The sequence below is a fragment of the Oryza brachyantha genome, chromosome 1 (genome assembly GCF_000231095.2).
Source record: "Oryza brachyantha chromosome 1, ObraRS2, whole genome shotgun sequence".
NCBI lineage: Eukaryota > Viridiplantae > Streptophyta > Magnoliopsida > Poales > Poaceae > Oryza > Oryza brachyantha.
The window spans coordinates 20,802,279-20,822,868 of NC_023163.2; the positions used below are offsets into that span (position 1 = coordinate 20,802,279).

The window sequence follows — 20,590 nt, forward strand, 5'->3', positions numbered from 1 at the left end:
CGCGACGGCCTTTCTCGCGGAGCCATTTCTAAGCTTATCTCTAATTCTCTATCACGTAAAAATGCGTGGAACGGCAGAGCCATCCACTTCAGTCCTTCGCTAGCTCTTCCAACCAGGCCTCATCCGCCATGGCCGCCTCCTTCCTCCGCCCTCTCCTCCCCTCGAAACCCTTCCTCTCCACTACTCCCAGACCTTATCTCCCAGCTAGTACTCCAGCCACCGCCCTGCGCTGCACCGTGGCGCCCAAGCCGGTCACTGGCTCGACCCCGAAGCCCAGCCAAGATGAGGCCAATAATAACAAGGAGCAAGAAGAACCCAATGCCTCCGCCACCGCCGCCGATGCAACCCCGGACGAGGCAGGCACCAACCCGCACCGCATCCCCGACGACGAGACGCCACCGTCCGCGACAGCGACCACGTCGTTCGCCGTCGCGCGGCGCGTGCCGTCGGCCATCTCCCCGGACCGGCGCCAGCGGCGGACGGCGTTGACGCAGGGGGAGCCGCCCAACTACGAGATCGGGTGGAAGCGCACCAAGGAGCTTCCGCTGGAGAAGCCCAAGGGGTGGGCCATCGCCGACTTCATGGAGAAGCTGGAGGGCCTGATGGCGCGCGGGCGGTACGGGTCGGGCGAGCTGCTGGGCACGGTCGCCGGAGTGGTGACGGAGCGCGCGCGGGAGGAGGCCGAGATCCTCGTGGCGGAGGGCGGCGTGGAGGAGCGCGTCGTCACGGAGCTCCTCCGCGTGCTGCGGCTGGTGGAGATGGACGTGGAGATGGTCAAGGCCGCCGTCAAGGAGGAGACCGTCAAGGAGCGCGTCGAGACGGCGCGCGCGCGCTGCCGCCAGGCCATCCTCGTCGCGCTCTCGCTGTGACGGCCGGCCGGACCGCTCGCGCTGGCTCCGGCGGCGGCGCCGAGCTGTAGACGCTTCTGCATCACAATACTGCCACTGAATCCTGAAATTCTGATAGCTTTTGCTGAGAAGTGACGACGGGGCGCTGCATTGCCACCGCCTTTGTACAGTTGCACGAGGCATAGACGAGTAGTATTATACCGGTAATTCAGATTGTCATGCATCTTTGCCTCACCTCGTTCTCTGTACTCTCGTAGCGTTTGCAATCAAACGATGAAGCGATACACCAGAAACGGACTGATTTACTAGTGATTAGTCATCATGACGGCCAAACATCTCAAGCCGATCGAGGAGCTTTGCCAGAATTGCACTTGCATAATTTCAGCGGCCAAACATGGCAAGCAGTGGAACTACGCTTTGCCTTTGTACAGTCTTGCAGTAATACTACGTGCGCATTTTAATAGGTGATGCAATTGACTCTTTGACACATATTTAACCATTCATCTTATTCATTTTTTAAAAAAATTACAAAGATGTAACTTACAATTGAAACATATTTAATAATAAATACAAATGGTAATTATGTAACTTTTTGATAATTTAATATGGATTGAGTAATAATTGCGATGGTACGCATGGCCTGCGTGAATCACCCAGTCATCCTGACATGGCCGGCCTTTTCAGTTCGAAATGTCATCTCCTCGAGGCATTCTCAGCCCAATGACTAGGATGTGTCTATAGCATTAAATAAGTTGTCATATAGGATGAAAAATGATGTGCCAAGTAAATAAATGAGGAAAGAGAATGGTTTCTACACAACATCCAAGATATCATGTAAGATAAGTAGCATTAAATTTATATGTGGAATAGTGGTGTTTGTATTGGAAGAGTAGTGTCTAGTACTAATTTCTTGATGATGAGAAGTTTATAGAAATCATATCTAGTGTTATGGGTTGAGAATGCCCTCAGGCCGCTTCTTGCTGTTCTTAAGGCCACTCAACTTATCGTCCAATCTATTTTTCATCCTTGATCGTAAAATCGAATATAACCGGTCCCTGAACTATCAAAACCGGAGTAAAATAGGTCGCTCAGTGGTTTTGAATGCGGTTTTGGCTGACTTGGTGCCTACATGTTTAGTTTGACTAGGTCTACATCTAACGTGGCATTGACATGACGCTTACGTAGCAATTATATATCAGAAAAACAGTGAGCCCATTGATCAGTTAAGAGGGGAGAAGGAATGACATGTGGGGCCCACGTGGGCCCCACCATATTTATTTCTTTTGGGTAGCTGACTGTGGGCCCACGTGGGCCTGCTATTTTTAAATTATTTGTTGTGTGCAGTTGACAGATAAACCCACTGTTTTTCTAATATATAATTGTCATATAAGCGCCATGTCAATGTCACGTGGGGCAGAGACCTAGTCAAACTAGTCATGTAGTCAAGTTAGCTAAAACCGTTGAGAGACCTCTTTTGTGCCGGTTTTGACAGTTCAGAGATCGGTTATATCTGATTTTACGGTCCAAGAACGAAAAACAGACTGTACGATAAGATAAGTTGAGAGACCTCAAGTGGACTTATACTGCATAATTACGCTCAGACAATTCGTGCGTGCGCGCCGTGCGGTATCCTAGCCCACGTTAACTTTCAGGATGGGCTTTTTTCTTGGCCTCCTCGGCCTCGTGGGCTCACACTTTCCAGTTTCCATTGTATCCTAGCCCAGTATAAATCTACGGCCTGGCCAGTACCCTTCTGGCAACATGTTCCCTCGACATTTTTATTATAAAAAAAGCTTTAACAAAGCTGACCGAATTTATTACTCCCGATCTCAGTGATTTTTATATCTATTTTTGACATGTTTATCATAGAGCGTGTACATCAAATCACAATAAAAAATTAATAATTATATATTTTTTAAATAAAAAGAATAATCAAATGTAGATTAAAAATTAACAATGTCAAACAAGGAAAAAAAGTGGAGGGGGGGGGGGGAGTATCAACTATTACGACACATCAAAGGTAGAACGAACTACCTCTGCTTCAACATACAAGTCATTTTAAGCTTGAATACACGAATCTAGAAACCAATTTAAATGTCTTCCTCCATTTATACCACGTTTTGAAAACAAAAATTATACATTTGTTTGTGAGAGAGGTAGCAGTTACTTAGTAAGGGCAAATAGTAAGGATACATAGTTGCAAAAGTGTTTAGAAGTTGTAAAATGACTTGTATTTGGGAAAAAAAAGTTGCCAATGTTAAAATGACATGCATTTAATTTGGATTTTGGAAGGAGTACCCCTTAATCTTGGCAAATAAAATTGTACTACTCTATCTTGAAATATTAAAACGTAGTATTGAATTTGCCTAGATTCGTTGTGCCAGACTGTGTCAAGTCCAACACAAGATTTTACTGAGACGAAGGGAGTATTTCTTTCTCAATTGTAGTATGTAGCACTCTATGTACATTTTAATCATGGTCCTCTTTGGTCAAACATGGTGGTAATTATTTTTCCATCTATTATAGACAGGGGTGAGAATGAGCCAAGGTCCGTGGGTTCTTTCATAATTTTATTTAATTCTTAAAAAATTTTAGCTCAAAACTCTATACAATTTTATTTTCAACCCGTTTTGAACCCGGCCCGTAAATTTTGTAAGTAAAATAGTTGGGCCCATTGCCACCCCTAATTATGGTAAATCTAGCTATTGAGAGCGGAACATAAGGTTCGTTTAGATATCTCTTAACAGCACCATATTGTTTTTTATAAAAAAAACTCCACTATATCCTTTTCTTAATTAACACTGGATTGGACAAAATTACTTTGTTGTGTTAATTATAGCAGCATGACACACAACATAAGGATTTGGATTTGGAAAATAATATGTGAGGATGATTCCCCCCTAAGCGTAGGGTTTGTAGAAAGACAAAAGAAAATCTTCTTGAGGAGGACAGAAACCAAAAAGTAAATCTAAACAAAACAATATTCGACAAACCCAAATTAGGTAAGTACTAAAAAGTTTTAACTTTTGAATAACTTTCCTTGAACGTTTCAGCAAAACATATAATGTACTGATGGCGGCATTATAAATCTATCAAAAGTAAAAAGGAAAACCAAAGAAAGAAAGATGCAGAAGTCGATTAGTTTAATTACTAGTACCATGTACCATGTGTGGTAAGTAAGTTTCGCTCTCAGCTCCACTCAGCAGCATTCACAAAAAGGCTCGCTCGCCAGGAAAATTAAAGATCGATCTGCATCGTATTTGCATGCCATTAACGTCTGCATCGATCCTGAAATCATTCCATGCTTACGTACGTGTGCCGTATGAAAACGTGTGGCACGCCATGCACTGAATGCCAAAGCCACATTGCCATCGATCCCTGTGTGTGTGGTGATAACGACATGTTCCTAGCCAATTCAGGCATGTGATCAATCTGTTCCTTGAAAGATTTCATCACCCCTTCTTATCAACAGCAGATCGACAGGTGTTTGCACAGACCAAACTATGGCACTTGGTCATTCATGGAAGTGTCATTAACGTAGGATAAGAATCAGATTAATTTTCTCTAGCTATACAGACAATTGGACCAGAACTCTCAAATCTGAATGCTGAACCTAGGCTAGCTAGTTAATTTTAGTCAAATGCCCTTATGTCAGCCTAAGCTAGCTAAGGTCGCTAACAACGGTTGGGACTCCAAATTTTCTTTTGTTTCAAGTTAGTGGACTCTCTGAATTTCCCAATTCCCTTTGTGCCTGTAGAAGCATAAATTAATCCTTATCTTCCTCTCTACCTCTCCTTTTTCTATAATTAAAAAACAAATGAGCATCAATCAGTGCCAAGAGTGTACAGAAGTGCTCGTGCGATTTAACATTAGTGCAAGAAAGCTAGGATGGTGATTGATGCAGCTGGGAAACCATCAAGTAGTGCTTGTGATGATTTGCCAAAGCAGAATACTTAGGGAGGCGACTTGGCTAATCCATGGCCATAAGCTTCCATGGCCCTTCCATTAAACAAATTGCATCTACCGTCCTCCTCTTGAGACACATGGAAGGCGATGTTCAGAAAGAAAACGAGACAGAGGAAGGAGGAGTAGGTCTGAAAAAAGAAAAGGGTAAAGAGACAAAAGGCTGAAGAATTAGGTAACGTAAGTCAAGTAGAAGCTTGAAGCTGGATCGTGATCTGCCTGCCAAGTGCCAATGCCTATTGGCAATTTGGCAATGCAGCCGCTATGCGTACAGCGTGGCCACGCCAGTCGGTCGATCGATCGCCCAGCCTGACGCTGAGATCTAGCGAGAGCTTTTCAGCGCCCAAGGGGCGGCTGGATTCTTGCCGGTTTGCTGCAGTTAAGCTAGATTTGAAGAGATTCTTGCCTGGATTTTTACGAGAGGATGATGCCTCGCTTTCCGCTCACTCCATCCATCTCGTGTCTCATGGTAGCCACACGTGCGTAGCGTCGGCATCAACAAGAATTCCAGTGCATATTTTCAGCTCGAAACTTTTCTGAATTTGATCATGTACGCTGCAACCTGCAGGGGGCAGGGGGGAAGAGATGCTAGCTCCCTGCAAGGCTGAAATATCGTACTATTTTTTTCATGCTATTTTACTACTTTTAAGAAGTATCTTGAGATATTAAATAATTTAGTGTAAGGCACTCAGTTTTTATACTTAAAAATATGATATCTCGAGATATTTTTTAAGAATAATATTTTTTATTTTACTATTTCTCTCTGAATTGCCTCTTGTTTGAGGTCCAAGCTAATTGGAACCAACAATAAGCATTTGAACAGATCTAGGAAGCAACTTTTGAAAATTTACCAAACTGTAAACATCCGTGGCACTAAAAAAAAAAATTTGCTGATGTGACCAAGGAATGCATACAGCTAGCTAGATGAGCTAGCCGCAATTGATATTGAAAAAGATGCAGGCATTAAGCATAGAGATAAAATATTACAAGGCATGCAATGCGTGATGCATTATTTCTAATCATATCTGATCCTTCACTAACTCCCCCATTAAATTAACTTAGATTAGGGGGAAAAAAAAGAGAAGGCATCAGGCCACCATGCGGGGTAGACGCTGTCTCCTTTAAGGAGTTTGACAGGGACGGATGCTCCAGCATGACTCAAAGATTCTCCCTGTTCATATATTTATCACCGAATTTAGGCTGCGTTTAATTCAAAAAAAATTTGGAGAGAGAGAGGTCGTATCGATGCATAAGGTCACACATTTGAAGTATTAAACGTAGTCTCTGATTATAAAACAAATTTTAGATTCCGCCTAGAAATCGCGAGACGAATCTTTTGAGTCTAATTAAGCCGTCATTAGCACATGTCGGTTACTGTAGCACTTATAGCTGATCATGGCCTAATTAGACTCAAAATATTCGTTTCACGATTTTCACCATAACTATGTAATTAGTTTTAATATTTATATATATTTAATGCTTTATTTAGGTGTTTAAAGATTCGATGTTATGTTTTTGGAAAGTTTTTTGTAAACTAATCAGGGCCTTATAGCCAGCTAAGGGTAGCAGCCATGCATCTGATCGATGGTCTTTTACAAGATGTACTCCACTCCTTGGCATGTTGTTCAGCTCACTATCTGTTTGCACAATCTTTTTTCTGAGATCATTTGCTTGCGCAATAATTTTTAGCTGATTTATTTTGCAGATTATTAGGAGGCCTAGCTTGTGTTGTTATTACGTGCCTGAAAGGATTCGATGACCAGGCTGGAGTCCAATCGAAGCTTGGATGTGTGTGATGTGTCCTACTATTCTATGGGTGCCCTTTGGCGACATGATCTTCATCAAATAAAATCTATTTTTGCTGACGTGGAACAATATCTTTCAATCTTATTGTTTACATGTGGGCCTATAGCTTCACATTCAGCATTTTATAATTAGACTAATATTCGACCCGACTTCGTATTTTGCTACCTATCTTGTTCATATGCAAATTGTTTTTTTTTACGGTATACAATGCTAGTAATAATAGCAAGACACTAGTATTGACTAAATCTAACCGTTCATCTCAGCAGTGGACTAAGGAGGAGATCGGACTAGATCGCCAGCATTGCAGTTCCACAGGCCATGTCGAACTGCCCCTGTTCGACAGGCAGACCCCTCTGTCTAACTGCGGCAGTTCGACACACCCGGCTAGCCCAGCAGTCAACCGGGTGGTGGGCCCTGTCGAACTCCCTCTATTCGATAGGTACCAGTCGAACGCACACCGTTCGATAGACCCCTAAAATTGCGATTTTCCCCGGATGGTCCCTACTTTTGCGATTTTTATTAAAATAATATTAATCCTAAAAAAAATCGTTCATCTGTGCGGGTGAATAAATAGTGAGATTATTTTGTCATGACTTCTATTTTTCCACGATACACTTATACTAGCACTCGCTACTTAGGTGTACTGCCCATGTATTTCACGGCCCCGTTTAGTTCGTGAAAAGAAAAATTTTAGATGTCACATTGGACGTTTTACTGGATATCGGAAGATGTTTTCGGACATGAATGAAAAGACAAATTTCATAGCTCGCCTAGAAACCGCGAGACGAATCTTTTGAGCCTAATTAACCAATCATTAGTACATATGGGTTCCTGTAGCACTTATATCTAATCATGCGCTAATTAGGCTCAGATTTGTTTCATAATTTTCCTCTGGCTGTGTAATTAGTTTTTGTTTCATCTATGTTTTATGCTCTATTTAGATATTCAAAGATTTAATGTGATGTTTTTGAGAAATATAATGTGGATCGAAACCGTTTATTCACTGGTACGTACGTACGATCGATTCGTATGGGGCACGGGGCAGTGCGATGTACCAAAAATGAGCTAGACATATTCAACACGCTTATATTTTACCAATTTGCATTCTATTTACCGCAACATATATAAGTGCATAATGGATATGTTTAGTTAATTATTGAGTTATTTTAAGGTCCTCCATAATCCCCACCCTTGATATTAGCCCCTTATTTTGATAATAAAAATACTAGTGCATTTCTCTCCATCTATACATGAAAACACATAAAGGAAAGGTTTAATGCATTAACTACTCGTTCCAAAAGTAAATCATGCATACCGTAATAACTACCTATTCCAAAAGGTAAATCATACATGCCCTAATACTTAGGACTACCAATTAACTAGATCGCCAGTAGTACAGCATAAATCTTCTTTCTTTTTCAGTCTTATTAGTTAGGTCACCATTAAAAAAATGATCTCCATGTAGCAGGAATGTGTAGAGTAAAACATAAAAACTCGGATTACACTTCCAACGATAATAATAGTAATAGAATACTACTAGTAGCGAGAGAGCACCATACTCAAGCTCAGGTTCCTGTTAAAAAAATTGATCTCCATGCAGTACGAATGTTTAGAGTAAACATAATAAGGCCATGTTCGATCTCCCCCTTACTTGATTTAGATTTTCTTTTTTTTTGCGCACACGCCTTTTGAACCGTTGAATGGTATGCTTTTTATAAAAATTTTCTATAAAAAACTGCTTTAAAATACCATATTAATTTTTTTAATATTTATAATTAATAATTAATTAATTAAGTACTAATCTACTACTACATTTATCGCGCCGCGCCAGATAAGTTAACCACAGCCAATCACGGCCTAACTTGAATTACTCTATCATCTATCAGTGGTAATAACAGCAGTACTAGCAGAGAGCACCACAGGCAAGCTTAGTGAGACTACTGTTAAAAGATGATCTCCATGCAGGAGGAGTGTTTAGTGTAAAACATAAGAACACAAATTACTTATACCTATATTGAATTATTATCTATAGAAAACATTAGTCAAGTACCATACGGAGCTCTTGCTTATTTGATTAATTGGAGATATAGCGACCAGATGTACATGGAATAATTTCGATAAAATAAGCGTCGGCGCCGACGTTCTCTCTTGTTTTGTCATTCAAGGAATCATCCTTCTACTCCTTTTAATCTGTTCCATGAAAGTTCAATGTACGTACCGTATGATTTTGGTTTGACCAATCATCTATTATTATATATGTTTACTACTCCCTCCATTTTATAATGTAAAATGTTTGACTTTTCTACTTGTAATTTTTAACCATTTGTCTTATTCAAAAAAAATATGAAAATATCATTTATTTTACTTGTGTCTTACTTTATTATCAAAAGAACTTTAAACACGACTTGTTATTTTTATATTTGTATTAAATTTTTGAATAAGACGAATAATCAAAGTTGTAAAAAAAAGTCAAACATTTTATATTATATATTACGAAACGGAGGTATTATTTATTCACAGTTCCAATTTCCCGCTTGTCGTCTAAAGTTTTCTTATCTAGTGGTTATCTAAACGTGTGATACACTCATATTGGGTCTGTTCAAACGGATTCTGGATTCATCCAGCCTTTTAAACAGATGAGAACTACATGTCATATTTTTAGCCTTTCAAAATATACTAGTATGTGGCCTAAATTTGCCTATGCTACATAATTAACTCATGTTCGTATTCAACATATACATCTGGCCGATTTCTATTGAAGTCGGTTTAAAATTATATAAGTAAGTGGATATGATTTAATTTACTACTTTCACCGGTCAAAATATTTGTATCCTTTGTCTTGTATTTCAACCGTCGATAATTTCTTAAATGCTTAGTTCAAATACTAGACAAAGGATACAAATAGATTCTCCTAGAAAAGTACGTAATATATCATCATATCACAAACTTACTAAATTTGATAAATTTACTATAACACAAAATTGTTTGTTAGAGTATTAGAAGTTTGACCAAATCACATCGTTAACAACAAATATTTTTATTGGAAGCAGTAGTAATTATCAAATTTGGACATTGAAGATGCATTTTTGTATACAGGTACGTTAGTGTGAAAAGTGTACATATATTAGTCCCCCAAGTCAGTTCAAAAGGAGTGTTCGGTTGGTTATTTAGGAAAAAACGAATCGACATATTTGTAAACAAAAAATAATTTTTAGATAAAACTTTTATACGTGCTTTCTTAGCCATTAGAAAGCGAGGTTGAAAATAAAGTATGACGAAAAAAACCTAAAACCTAAATTTAAGGCTAAAAATTTAAGTTTTCGCTTATAAGCATAAACAAAAACGAAAAGATATACTGATAGTCATTCGAAAGAAAAAAAAACAAACATTAGCCATATTATTCCTCGACTTTTGCACGTGTGCTTTCCGAAAGGCTAAACGGTGTTTTTTTTAACAAAAAGTTTATATATAAAATTTTATCATCTCACAATTCTAAATTAAATGTTTGACTTTGTTGTATTTAATTCTATAATTTATATTTTTAAATAGTTATCAGAAATTAAAATATTCTTTCATGTTTGACGGAAAGATGACAGATTGATCAACATAAGGTCCCATTTCTCTCGAAAAGCTACGATGATCATCGGAATCTCTCGGAAGAAGAGAGAACCTAAGGTAGTCCGAAGACTCCGAACATAAGGTCCTATTTCCAAGGTGTTCAGATGAGGCTAAATTTTTTTTATATCACATCGGATGTTTGGACACTAATTTAAAGTATTAAAATAGACTAATAAAAAAACTAATTTTATAAATGAGAGCTAATCCGCGAGACAAATTTTTTAAGCCTAATTAATCCATAATTAGTAAATTTTTAATGTAGCATCACATAAATCATGGATTAATTAGGATTAATAGATTCGTCTCGTGAATTAGTCTAACGTTATAGAATAAGTTTTGTAATTAGTCTATATTTAATAATTTAAATTAGTGTCTAAACATTCGATGTAATATAAAATAAAAATAAATTCCTGTTTCCTAAACACCTCCTAAGTCTGACCGATCGAACCGAGCTTTTCGTAGCGCTGGGGACCGCCTTTTTCATCTCGATCCTGCAGCTACAGCCGATTTGTGATTTGTGCTGGCCTCCTCGCGCAAAAACAACCCGGCCTGCAGCCTCTGCCCACGAACCACGGACGACACACGTACACAACTCCAAGTCCAACGCGCCCCGCGCGGCAACCGTGGCAACAAGCAGGCGGGAGCAGCCAGCCAGCCAGCCACTCCAGCCGGCTTGTTGATCGAGCAACCAACAAACCAACCAGCCAAGCATACGCATATACATGCATCCACGATAGTTCGGTCCAGGCGCCCGGCCGGCATATCGATCTAGCGGTGGTCCACGTCGCACGTGAAGCGAATCAACCCGCCGCAGGGCGATCGGAGAGATCGCACAGATAGGTAGATCCCCCCCCCCCCCCCCTCCCCCTCTCTCTCAGGCCTCAATTTTTTTAAAAAAAACATCACGTCAAGCTTTTAAACATATATTTGATGTATTAAATGCAGTTTAATTATAAAACAAATTTCAAATTCTGGCTAAAAATCGCGAGACAAATCTTTTGAGTCTAATGAATTCGTCGTTAGCACATGTTGGTTACAGTAGTACTTATAGCTAATCACGTCACGTCCTAATTATGCTCAAAAGATTCGTCTCACGATTTTTTCATAATTGTATAATTAGTTTTAGTATTGATATATAATTAATATTTTATTTAGATGTCCAAAGATTCGATACGAGATGTTTTTGAAAAAAGTTTTTAAACTGGCCTATCGAAAGCCGATCCGGCACCAGCCCGCCCGGCCGGTTGCGTCGGAGCAGCAGTATAAAATACGCGCCTCCCCGGGGCTCGTTTTGCTCCCCACCCTCCGTGTCGGAGCGAGCGACTTTTGTTTAGCTTACCTTAGCTTTTCGCTCGCGATGATCCCCCGACCGAATCCCAAACAGGCGGGCACAGGTGTTGCGTCCGTGGCGGTTCGGCCGCTGCAACCGATCGGGTTGGGTTGGTGTGCGGCTCGGCTGGCGCTGCAAGGCCAAGCGAGCGAGCAGAGGCACTAGCTACAGTGGCTAGCTGATCGGTGCAATCAGGATACCGCTGACGGGACGTTTGTTTCCTCTATCTTGTCTTATTTGTGTCACATCCAATATTGATACTAATTAGAAGTATTAAATATACACTATTAATAAAATCCATCTCGTACTCTGCACTATTTTGCGAGACGAATCTATTGAGTCTAATTAGTCTATGATTAGCGAATGTGATGTTATAGTAAATATTTGCTAATGATGGATTAATTAGGCTTAAAAATTTGTCTAATGAAATAGTGTTTATTTATACAATTAGTTTTTTTATCAGTCTATATTTAATACTTCTAATTAACGTCCAAATATCTAATGTGATAAAAAAACTATAAAAAAGTCCATGGATCCAAACAGCCCCTGAGCTAGCTAGCTAGCTAGCCACCCAACTCACAGGAGTGGGCAAGCTAAAATAATACGGATAACTAATTTAATTAGTTCTTGATTAGCGTTTAATAAGAAGTAAATCCATATTCTTATACCATCTTGATTTGGCCACCATGTGTACAAAGGAACAAGGCGCAGAATTTAGCCCCAATGTGGCTAATTACTATATCACGTACGTGTGGCGCGTCGTTGTAAGCCGGAAATCCCATCAGTGGGAGATTTATACCTTCTAAACTACTTCCGTCTGAGATGAAACGAATTTATGGGTTTGAATCTCGACGAATTGAGCGCATAGAAGGACTATAATTAATTAATTACTATTTTGTAACCGTGTGATATGTGGATGTCAATTAATTAGGAACTTAATTAATTAACCCGGAACTAACAAGAGCAAGTGATTTGATCACTATGGGAGTATGGGACAAAAGGCATGGACGCTAATGCCATCCCTTCCATTTTCTTACATGCCACCAGACTTTGCACCCTCAGCTAGCCGGCACAAAGGGCCCGTACGCATTCTCTTTCACTGGCCCCTTTTGTTTGACATTTATGATCATAACGGGAATTATTTGCTTAAATAAAGCAATAATTGCCCCCCCTTTTGTTTCGTAAATAATATTCATAGAAATGATTGCACAATTCATAATTATATTCGAATCAATCAACCTGGCTCAAAATAATGCAGCATTTTTGTGCCATGCATATACAGTTGAATCCACACACTACTAGCTGCCTGAGGAATATTCTATGATAAGGTACCTATATATATATATAAGCAGGGCAATATATGTGACGCACCAAGGGTGAGATATAAAAAAACTTGGATATTAGGGAAGAACATAATATCAAATAAATAGATAGAAGTGATGTTTTGAAACCGGGCTGGCTAGCCCACCATCTCGTAGAGCCGGCCAGAAGACCCATGGTAGTTAGCAAGCTAACAAATTCACCAAGTAGGAATCCTCAATTCGCTAGATTTCCTTGGTCTAGACATATACACGATAGTATTGAATGGTGAGTGAATTGATATATAGTTTCTACATGTAAATTAATCGCATAAGTACGAAAATTATAACCATGGTGACAGCTCTGATCACTTCTGTTTTTTCAGAACAGAGAATTCCTCTCATTAAGTTTCCATGCGTATGTTCCGGTAAGAATGGTGGTACTTGTAGCCACGTGCGCCCTTGCATAATGCAAGCAATACTGTTTTGCACAAACATGTGTTGCTAAATTACATTTTCTATAATAAAGGAAGTAGCTTCACGGCTTTGCACAACTATGTATGTAACGGTTGTCTATTTAATCGTGGGCATTTGGATTTAATCCATGATAGAGTCATACACTCACAACATTATCCATCACACTAAAAGAGGCTTTCCTATACTTACTAAATTGCTATAGTAAATGAGCTACAAAACAAACAAATATCAAATCGTTTAACATCCTAAGCTCTGTTATTAGTTTCCCTCACAATAGGAATTGTGACAGCTCTCTGATTACATATTTCAGAGAGAAAAAAAACAGGTATTTTTTATATGGCAAAGATCCTAGGAGATCATCACCTACCGAATTAAAACGAATTACCATATTTAATTTTCTCTGATTTTGTTTCAAGCGATACGGTTTAATTTCTGGCACATGGTGTTAACTATAATCTAAGATGGCCATGACACTGGTTGCAATTTAAAACTTGCGGCAAGAAAAGCTTGGGGCAAGTCTCCCTTTAATAAAGATGGGGGGATATATTGCCCCTGCAAGGAGATCTCTCCCTTTCATTTTAAAAGGGTTTTGTGCTTCATCCAATCCCTCTCTCTCTCTCCCTTCTTCCTCCCATTCTAGCTAGCTTGCTCATCTTCTTCTTCCAAGTCTTCCTCCTAGCTAGCTAGCTAGCTAGGTCTTCTTCTTGGACATGAGTGGGAGCAACTTTGGGGACAGCATGGGGTGGGGCAACAGCGGGAGGTCGTCGCCGGCGGGGTCCTCCAGGAAGGGCAAGAGGGGAGGCGGCGGCGGCGGCGCCGCCGACAAGCCGAAGCAGCCGCAGCGAGGGCTCGGCGTGGCGCAGCTGGAGAAGATCAGGTTGCAGAGCGAAATGGCCGAGTACTTCAGCCCTCTAGGCCAGCAGCCGGGAAGCTTAGTCCACAGAACCGGTAGCCTTAACTTGGTGAGTCAAGCTAGGGATGCACGCACACACATGTGCTACATATATGCATCTTTCGTCTCCTTCCTGTGCGGCTAATGTGCATATATGCGCCATGATCTAGAGATTAGGCGTTTCTAATTTCTTGTGGTTTTTGGCATGGATCGATCGAGCAGGAGGATGCACGGGCGTCCACATCCTCGCTGTCGTCGTCCCCATCGTCTCCCTTCCATGCTACCGCTGTTAGCTCGTCGTCTCAGTTCCCAATCCATCCAAATCTTGCGGTACATGGACAAATTTCTCTGAGTTATGCATGTATGCTGGTAGCTTTAGGAAGAATTTGAGCACTAATTAAGAACTTGAGAGATATAGCCACTACATATCCGGAGAAAGTTTTTCAATGGAGTTTTCTTTGGACGAGACTCATCAGTAGTTCATCTATAGTATGTGCCGCTCACAGCACGCGAGCATGTTTTGCTAGCTAGTACTGAATTGATTCATCTTGATTTGCTCGGTAAAAAAAAATAGGGTAGCTTATTTTTTTTTGCGGGGTAGCTTATTTTGAGATCCTATACACAAACAAGTTACTCGCGACCAAGTGCAAGAAGATTAACCCTTGCTCATTTTCCCTGCTAAAATAAAATGTTTTTCCTTGATCTTAACTTGTTGCCTGTTTTCATTAGCTCTATATGTGCATGTTTTCTCTTCATTATTTTCGTAATTTGTTACCTTTTCTTCATGTCACCGTCAGGTTCCTTTCGTCTGCAAAGTTTTTTCTCACAAAAGAACGTTCTTACACTATTTCAATTATAAGAACCAATATACGTGATGAAACTTTTCAAAAATCAATGTACACAGCAAGCTTGTACACTGTATGAGTTATATATGGTAACACCAATCATGGTTTCAGTTCCATGCGTGTGATCAAACTGCTGATCAGATAAATCTCTTACGGTATGCCTTACTTTATCATGTGTAGATGGCATATGGAGAAAGAGGAGACGTACGATACAGTGAATTCCAAACTCCCATCATCAGGTAGCTAGCACACCTATATTTATACGGTCAAAGCTTGTTCAGTTTCATGATCAGTAACCTTCCAAGATGTATACCCCATTTCCATTAAGCTCTTGTGATTCTCCTGATCAAGCTCTAATATACTGAATTTGCTTATATATACTTTCGCATTGCCAATCAGATCACCAAGCAGCAGTAACATATATGGTGCCCCGCATTACGCACATCCTAACATCACATTGCCACTCTTCGAACCAGAGGTATGTACATAAACCATGAGTAATTGTGGGTAGATTCAAGCAGCTAGCAGATCTGAAGCGTTACTGCACCAAAGTGTTGTGCAGTTTTCTGTATAACACATGCTTGAATGGTAGCTTAAATATGCATATCTCTGTTGGTTTAATTTGTTTCAGGAGTCAGCTCGCTTGAAGGGACACCATGACCGAAGCCACTCGGCAGATTCGACAAGCATGAACTCTGACGATCCACAGGATGTGGACCTCGAGCTCAAGCTATGATCGATCCTAAGATGTTCTAATTCCTCCTCTCCCCCCAGCTTTCCTAGCCCTCTCTCCTGCCATCTGCTGAGATAGTTGATTTTCTTAATTTTAGTCTCGATGGTTTTTTTCCTTGTGGTGCAATAAGAGTTTCTTAATTGGTGCCACTAGCTAGAACCAAAAGATTACCATCTTCTCTGTACTGTAATGCGCATAAGAAGAAAGGAATAGTGATATGATGCACATTTTTTTAAAAACAAGACGTTATGGGTGTGGGAATCTCTGCTGATATCTAGCAGTCGTTTTGATTGTACTGGTGTGAAGCATAGTAGATGTGTTGACCCTTGCCCTGCAACTGCAAGTATACACTGACACAGTTCGTGCACGATTCTTATAGTTTATGCAATGCAATTTTCATCACTGCTGAGATCAGAGAGAATGTTCAAATGTGTGTGAGACACACACTTGCATGCCAGAATATTTTTGATCCAGAAGCACAAGATGGACATAGAATAACCACTTTATCTTGTACTATCTCAGACACAGCTGTCTTTTGTACTACTTCTAATCCAGCTTGTGTCAGCGGTTCCATTATTAGTTTGGTTATCTGTATAATCATAAGAAGATCTCTATCCTCTGCATGCATGTGTGTGTCTGCGTGTTGTCCGGTGGAGGATGATCATGCTCTTTATCTCCATGCATGCATAATGCATTGTACGTATGAAGCAGTGAAAGCTGACATGTTGTGTGGCGCTTTTCTACCCCGTGGATGTACAGTACATACATACATGCCTACTAATCATGCTGCTTGGTGCAGTTTGCAAGCTTTGCATGCATGCTTAATTAATCGATTGACATTTCTAGCTAGATATATATAGTCCATGTAGATATTTAAACACGGCAATATATTTGTGTACATGTTCTCTGAATCCTGTAGGTCTATATAATTAAGCAAGCTGGCCTGGAGCACTCTCTCTGCATGTATGGTAAGGGTATGCTTCCTTCACGTATAGCTTACAAATGTGGTTTTAAGTTCCAATGAGAATATTAGATCATATGCATTTCTCATCAAGTATTGTCATGCATACTGTTATGAATAGTAGTCCTAATTTTGGATATGTATGCACCAAATTAAATGCTCAAATAAGCCGTGTCAATGATTTTTACTATTCCATCTAATCACAAATACTTATCATTTTGGACGAATTTCTAGACAAACTTTTAAAATTTGGACTATCGATATAATTTCACATAGTAATATTAGATACATGAAAAATTATACATATGGATTCGTTTAAAATTCTATTATAATGTAATTTAATGGATTTTACCATTTCTTACAGTATATAGAAATTGGATGCTAGTCAAAGTTGCATTTGTTGGCAGACGTACTATATATGTCAATGTTCAAAATGCAGACATTACTAGCTAGAGGGAGTACATGTTGATGAAGGTTCCTGTTAGAACAGTGCATTATATAAATTTCATTAGTGCTATTCTATATACACATTTCTGTGTATATTTTTCAGTATTGCTGCCTTAATTGGTTCTCTTTGCTGACTTAATATATTTAAGTTCTCAGTGCAATTAATGTGTCGATTTATGCACATGCATATGGACTAGTACGCTAAATTTTTCCATTCCCACTCACCTTTTCTCTCTCCCTCTCGATTACACTAGTTACTGTCTGGGACAATCTGTGTAAATTGTAATACCACTTGAAATATTCTGTTCTTCATAATACCACTCCGATCCCTAAATGAATCTTCTACATGTGGAAAGAGAACATAATCTATATACACAGAGACAGAGTCACAGATGGTACAAAAATCACTGTCTGTACAACATAAAAAGAGATATATGAAACACAATTTCATAACCTTTTTTTAATATGTATGTAATGATCAATGAGGAATGCATGTCTTTGAAGAACACAAAAATATTGCACTTTTTTGGTTGAGGGAAGCATTATATTTTCTACCAACTATGTATATATCTCCACATCACAATTTCACACAAGCACATAATGCACGCCTTTGTGTGTTAGTTTGTCCTTGATTCGAGTTGAAACAAAGCCAATAATAGATGGCATAATTAACCTATAAAATATGTAATTAAGTATGCGACATAATCAAACCGGATGATCCTCTCAATCTCTAGCACCCCCAAAGCGTGTAGGAATCTTCATGGAAAGATCCTACTCCTACTTCATATGATGAGGGGGGGCTTTGCTGTCCCCTCAGGACCGGATCGGCTTCGATCGGATGCAAAGCTACACGAATCCCCAATTGTACTATTTAATCAGAAACTTTTCAGTTCATCACCGCATGCATATGTCGCGCCCTTTGTATTATATGTAATCTGACGATCTTTCAGTGACAAAAGAACTGGGCTTTGCAACTTGCAAGTTGCAAAACTTTGCTTATTAATTACCAACTGGCACATACTATATGTATGGTCTCGCCTCCTGCGAAAAGCGTCCATATAGCTCTCTACCTGTTTTAACATCCATCTCTCAACATACGTATATATAGAGATCGACGAACTGGATCGAGCGATAGAGATGATATTCTATAGAGACTTGCTCGGTCTAAAAAAAATACTTCGAGGTATCGGTATCTTGAAATACCAAATCGTTTTTGACTATTGGATCTAGCTATCTAAGTAGGATGCGCACTGTTAGATCTAAAGATCAAAAATAATTTGATAACGCGAGGTCTCGATATCTCAAGATACTTTTTGTTGGACCGAAACAAATCTCTATTGTATAGGTGTATCATGTATGTACTACCCACTGGGCATGCAAGAGGCAGCTGCTGCATGCAGGCATGCACGTTATGGCCACACCAAGTTGGAAACGGTGGGTATATATTGAACTGCATGCCAGTCTCTCATCCACCTGCCAAAAAGGCTTTACTTTGGGAATTGGGAGTTAGCACCTGCAGACTGCTCTCGTCGCGCCTTGTAAGTTGCACTCATTATATTCCCCTGTAGTACACCGTACCTGCAACTCGATCACTACTTCACACTAGCTAGTTGTACGTCGCAGTAGGTGTGGTTGGAGGAGTGCAACCAGTTGGAGTTGGTCATTCAATTGGAAGCGCTAGTTGATCGATGCGTATATAATCTACTCTTCAAAAGAAGCTCATGGTAGCGACGCACGGTAAATCTAGTACCAACTGATCATATAGTAAATTTTACAAATTACCTTGAATTTAGAACAGTTACTACAACTTCGATAAATAAATAGTCACAGATAAAATAAACTAACATCAATATTCCCTATAGAGAAAAAGATTAACACATCTCATGAAAAATACATATTTATATTTATTTTTAAAAATATTATAATATATTTTAATTTACCCATAAGCATTTAACTAATTATTATCAAATACTACACCGGCCTAGCTTACGTGTGATGGGCCAAAACCATCATCTCTCTAGTATGAGCCTCATCACAGGTAAGTGGTCATGTGGGATCACCTCTGACATACTAGGACGCAAAACCCATTAGAAGTGACTCTCAACCTGCAACAAGTGACCATACCACATACGACAATGACTAACAAGACATCATTGGTAACTTGGTCACGTTGATGGGATAAATCACAAATGATGACCTGGAGTACAAAGTCGTCATGGGCAGGAGTTACCTGTGATGGATTTAAGCGAAGTCTCTAAAATTTGTGAGGACACATTATTGTAGATAAGCGAAGTCTTTCCAAACATAGGAATAACATAGGTCCTATATAATTTACTAACATGACTAGCTGACTAACACCTAATATAGTGATATTTGGGCTCACTCTCGTCTTTTTAGGGCCGGTTCTCAGCCCACGTTTTTTATACCCATCTTTAACCAGAGCATTGCTATACGTATGATATAATCATACAATTAGCGTATGATACCACATATGGATGAACGCTGCGGACGAATGGATAGCCGACGAAACATTTTATCGTACGCTAATCGTACGATTGTATCGCATGTATAGCAATTTTGCCTTAACCACGTTTCCCGTTAGGGTACTAGAGTGACGATTGTGTGGTAAACCACTAAATTTCAAATGTATTTTGAAAATAATTTAAGTTTTTGATAAATTTTATATCGTTTTCATGGTTTACCACTTAGTAACCTTACAGTATGGGTCTCCAATGGTAAGGTTAACCCTTATGGAGACCCGATCATTTTCGAATGTCCATATGCATATATATGTACTTATGTAGCGGCCCAATGGATCGACCAAATGATAAAATGCATAGCTCATTGCATACATAGGTTGTACGTGTAAGTGTGATACTTTTTTCTTTCATTCCAAAATACTCCTGATTTTTTATTCAACGGTTTTCAATTTTGGGTCTATATATTTGACCATTTGTCTTATTAAAAAAATTATATAATTATCAATTATTTTATTATGATTTGATTTATTACTAATTAAAGAAATGTTAAGAATGACATAATTTTGTATATTTGTACAAACTTTTTGAATAAAACAAACGGTCAAACACTGATAGATATAAAAGTCAACAACGTCAAATAAAATAAAGAAGTATATACTTTATTTCTGCAGTTTCGTTTTCATTTTTGGTTCTATATCCAGCTGATTACACTTCTTGTATCTACAGTTTTTGTTTTCGTTTATGAACACCAAATTTGTTGTGAGATGAAAGATGAAGGATGGAAAATTATCTGAATTTTTAGAAGCTATTTAATAGTATAAATGATGAAATTAACTAATATAACGTTAAAAGGTTGACCTTAAAAAGGTGAGATTAAAAGAACGCACTCGTA

At 39.3% G+C, this 20,590-nt stretch overlaps 2 protein-coding genes across 3 annotated transcripts; both read left to right on the forward strand.

The window, feature by feature from the left end:
- LOC102705022 lies at positions 1-1,257 on the forward strand. Its single transcript, XM_006644450.3, has one exon. It carries the CDS (start codon positions 129-131, stop codon positions 867-869), a length of 741 nt encoding a protein of 246 aa, XP_006644513.2. The 5' UTR covers positions 1-128; the 3' UTR covers positions 870-1,257.
- Positions 1,258-14,019: 12,762 nt separating this feature from the next.
- Positions 14,020-16,083, forward strand: LOC107304772 (protein SPEAR3-like). 2 transcript variants are annotated; one of them, XM_040519806.1, is made up of 5 exons: positions 14,051-14,302; positions 14,455-14,562; positions 15,258-15,316; positions 15,477-15,555; positions 15,709-16,083. In XM_040519806.1, exons 1-5 carry the CDS (start codon positions 14,051-14,053, stop codon positions 15,811-15,813), a joined length of 603 nt encoding a protein of 200 aa, XP_040375740.1. In that variant the 3' UTR covers positions 15,814-16,083. The 2 variants fall into 2 exon arrangements, with proteins under 2 accessions (XP_040375741.1, XP_040375740.1); XM_040519807.1 differs by lacking the exon at positions 14,455-14,562 and having other exon boundaries at positions 14,020-14,302; positions 15,709-15,924.
- Positions 16,084-20,590: the final 4,507 nt, after the last annotated feature.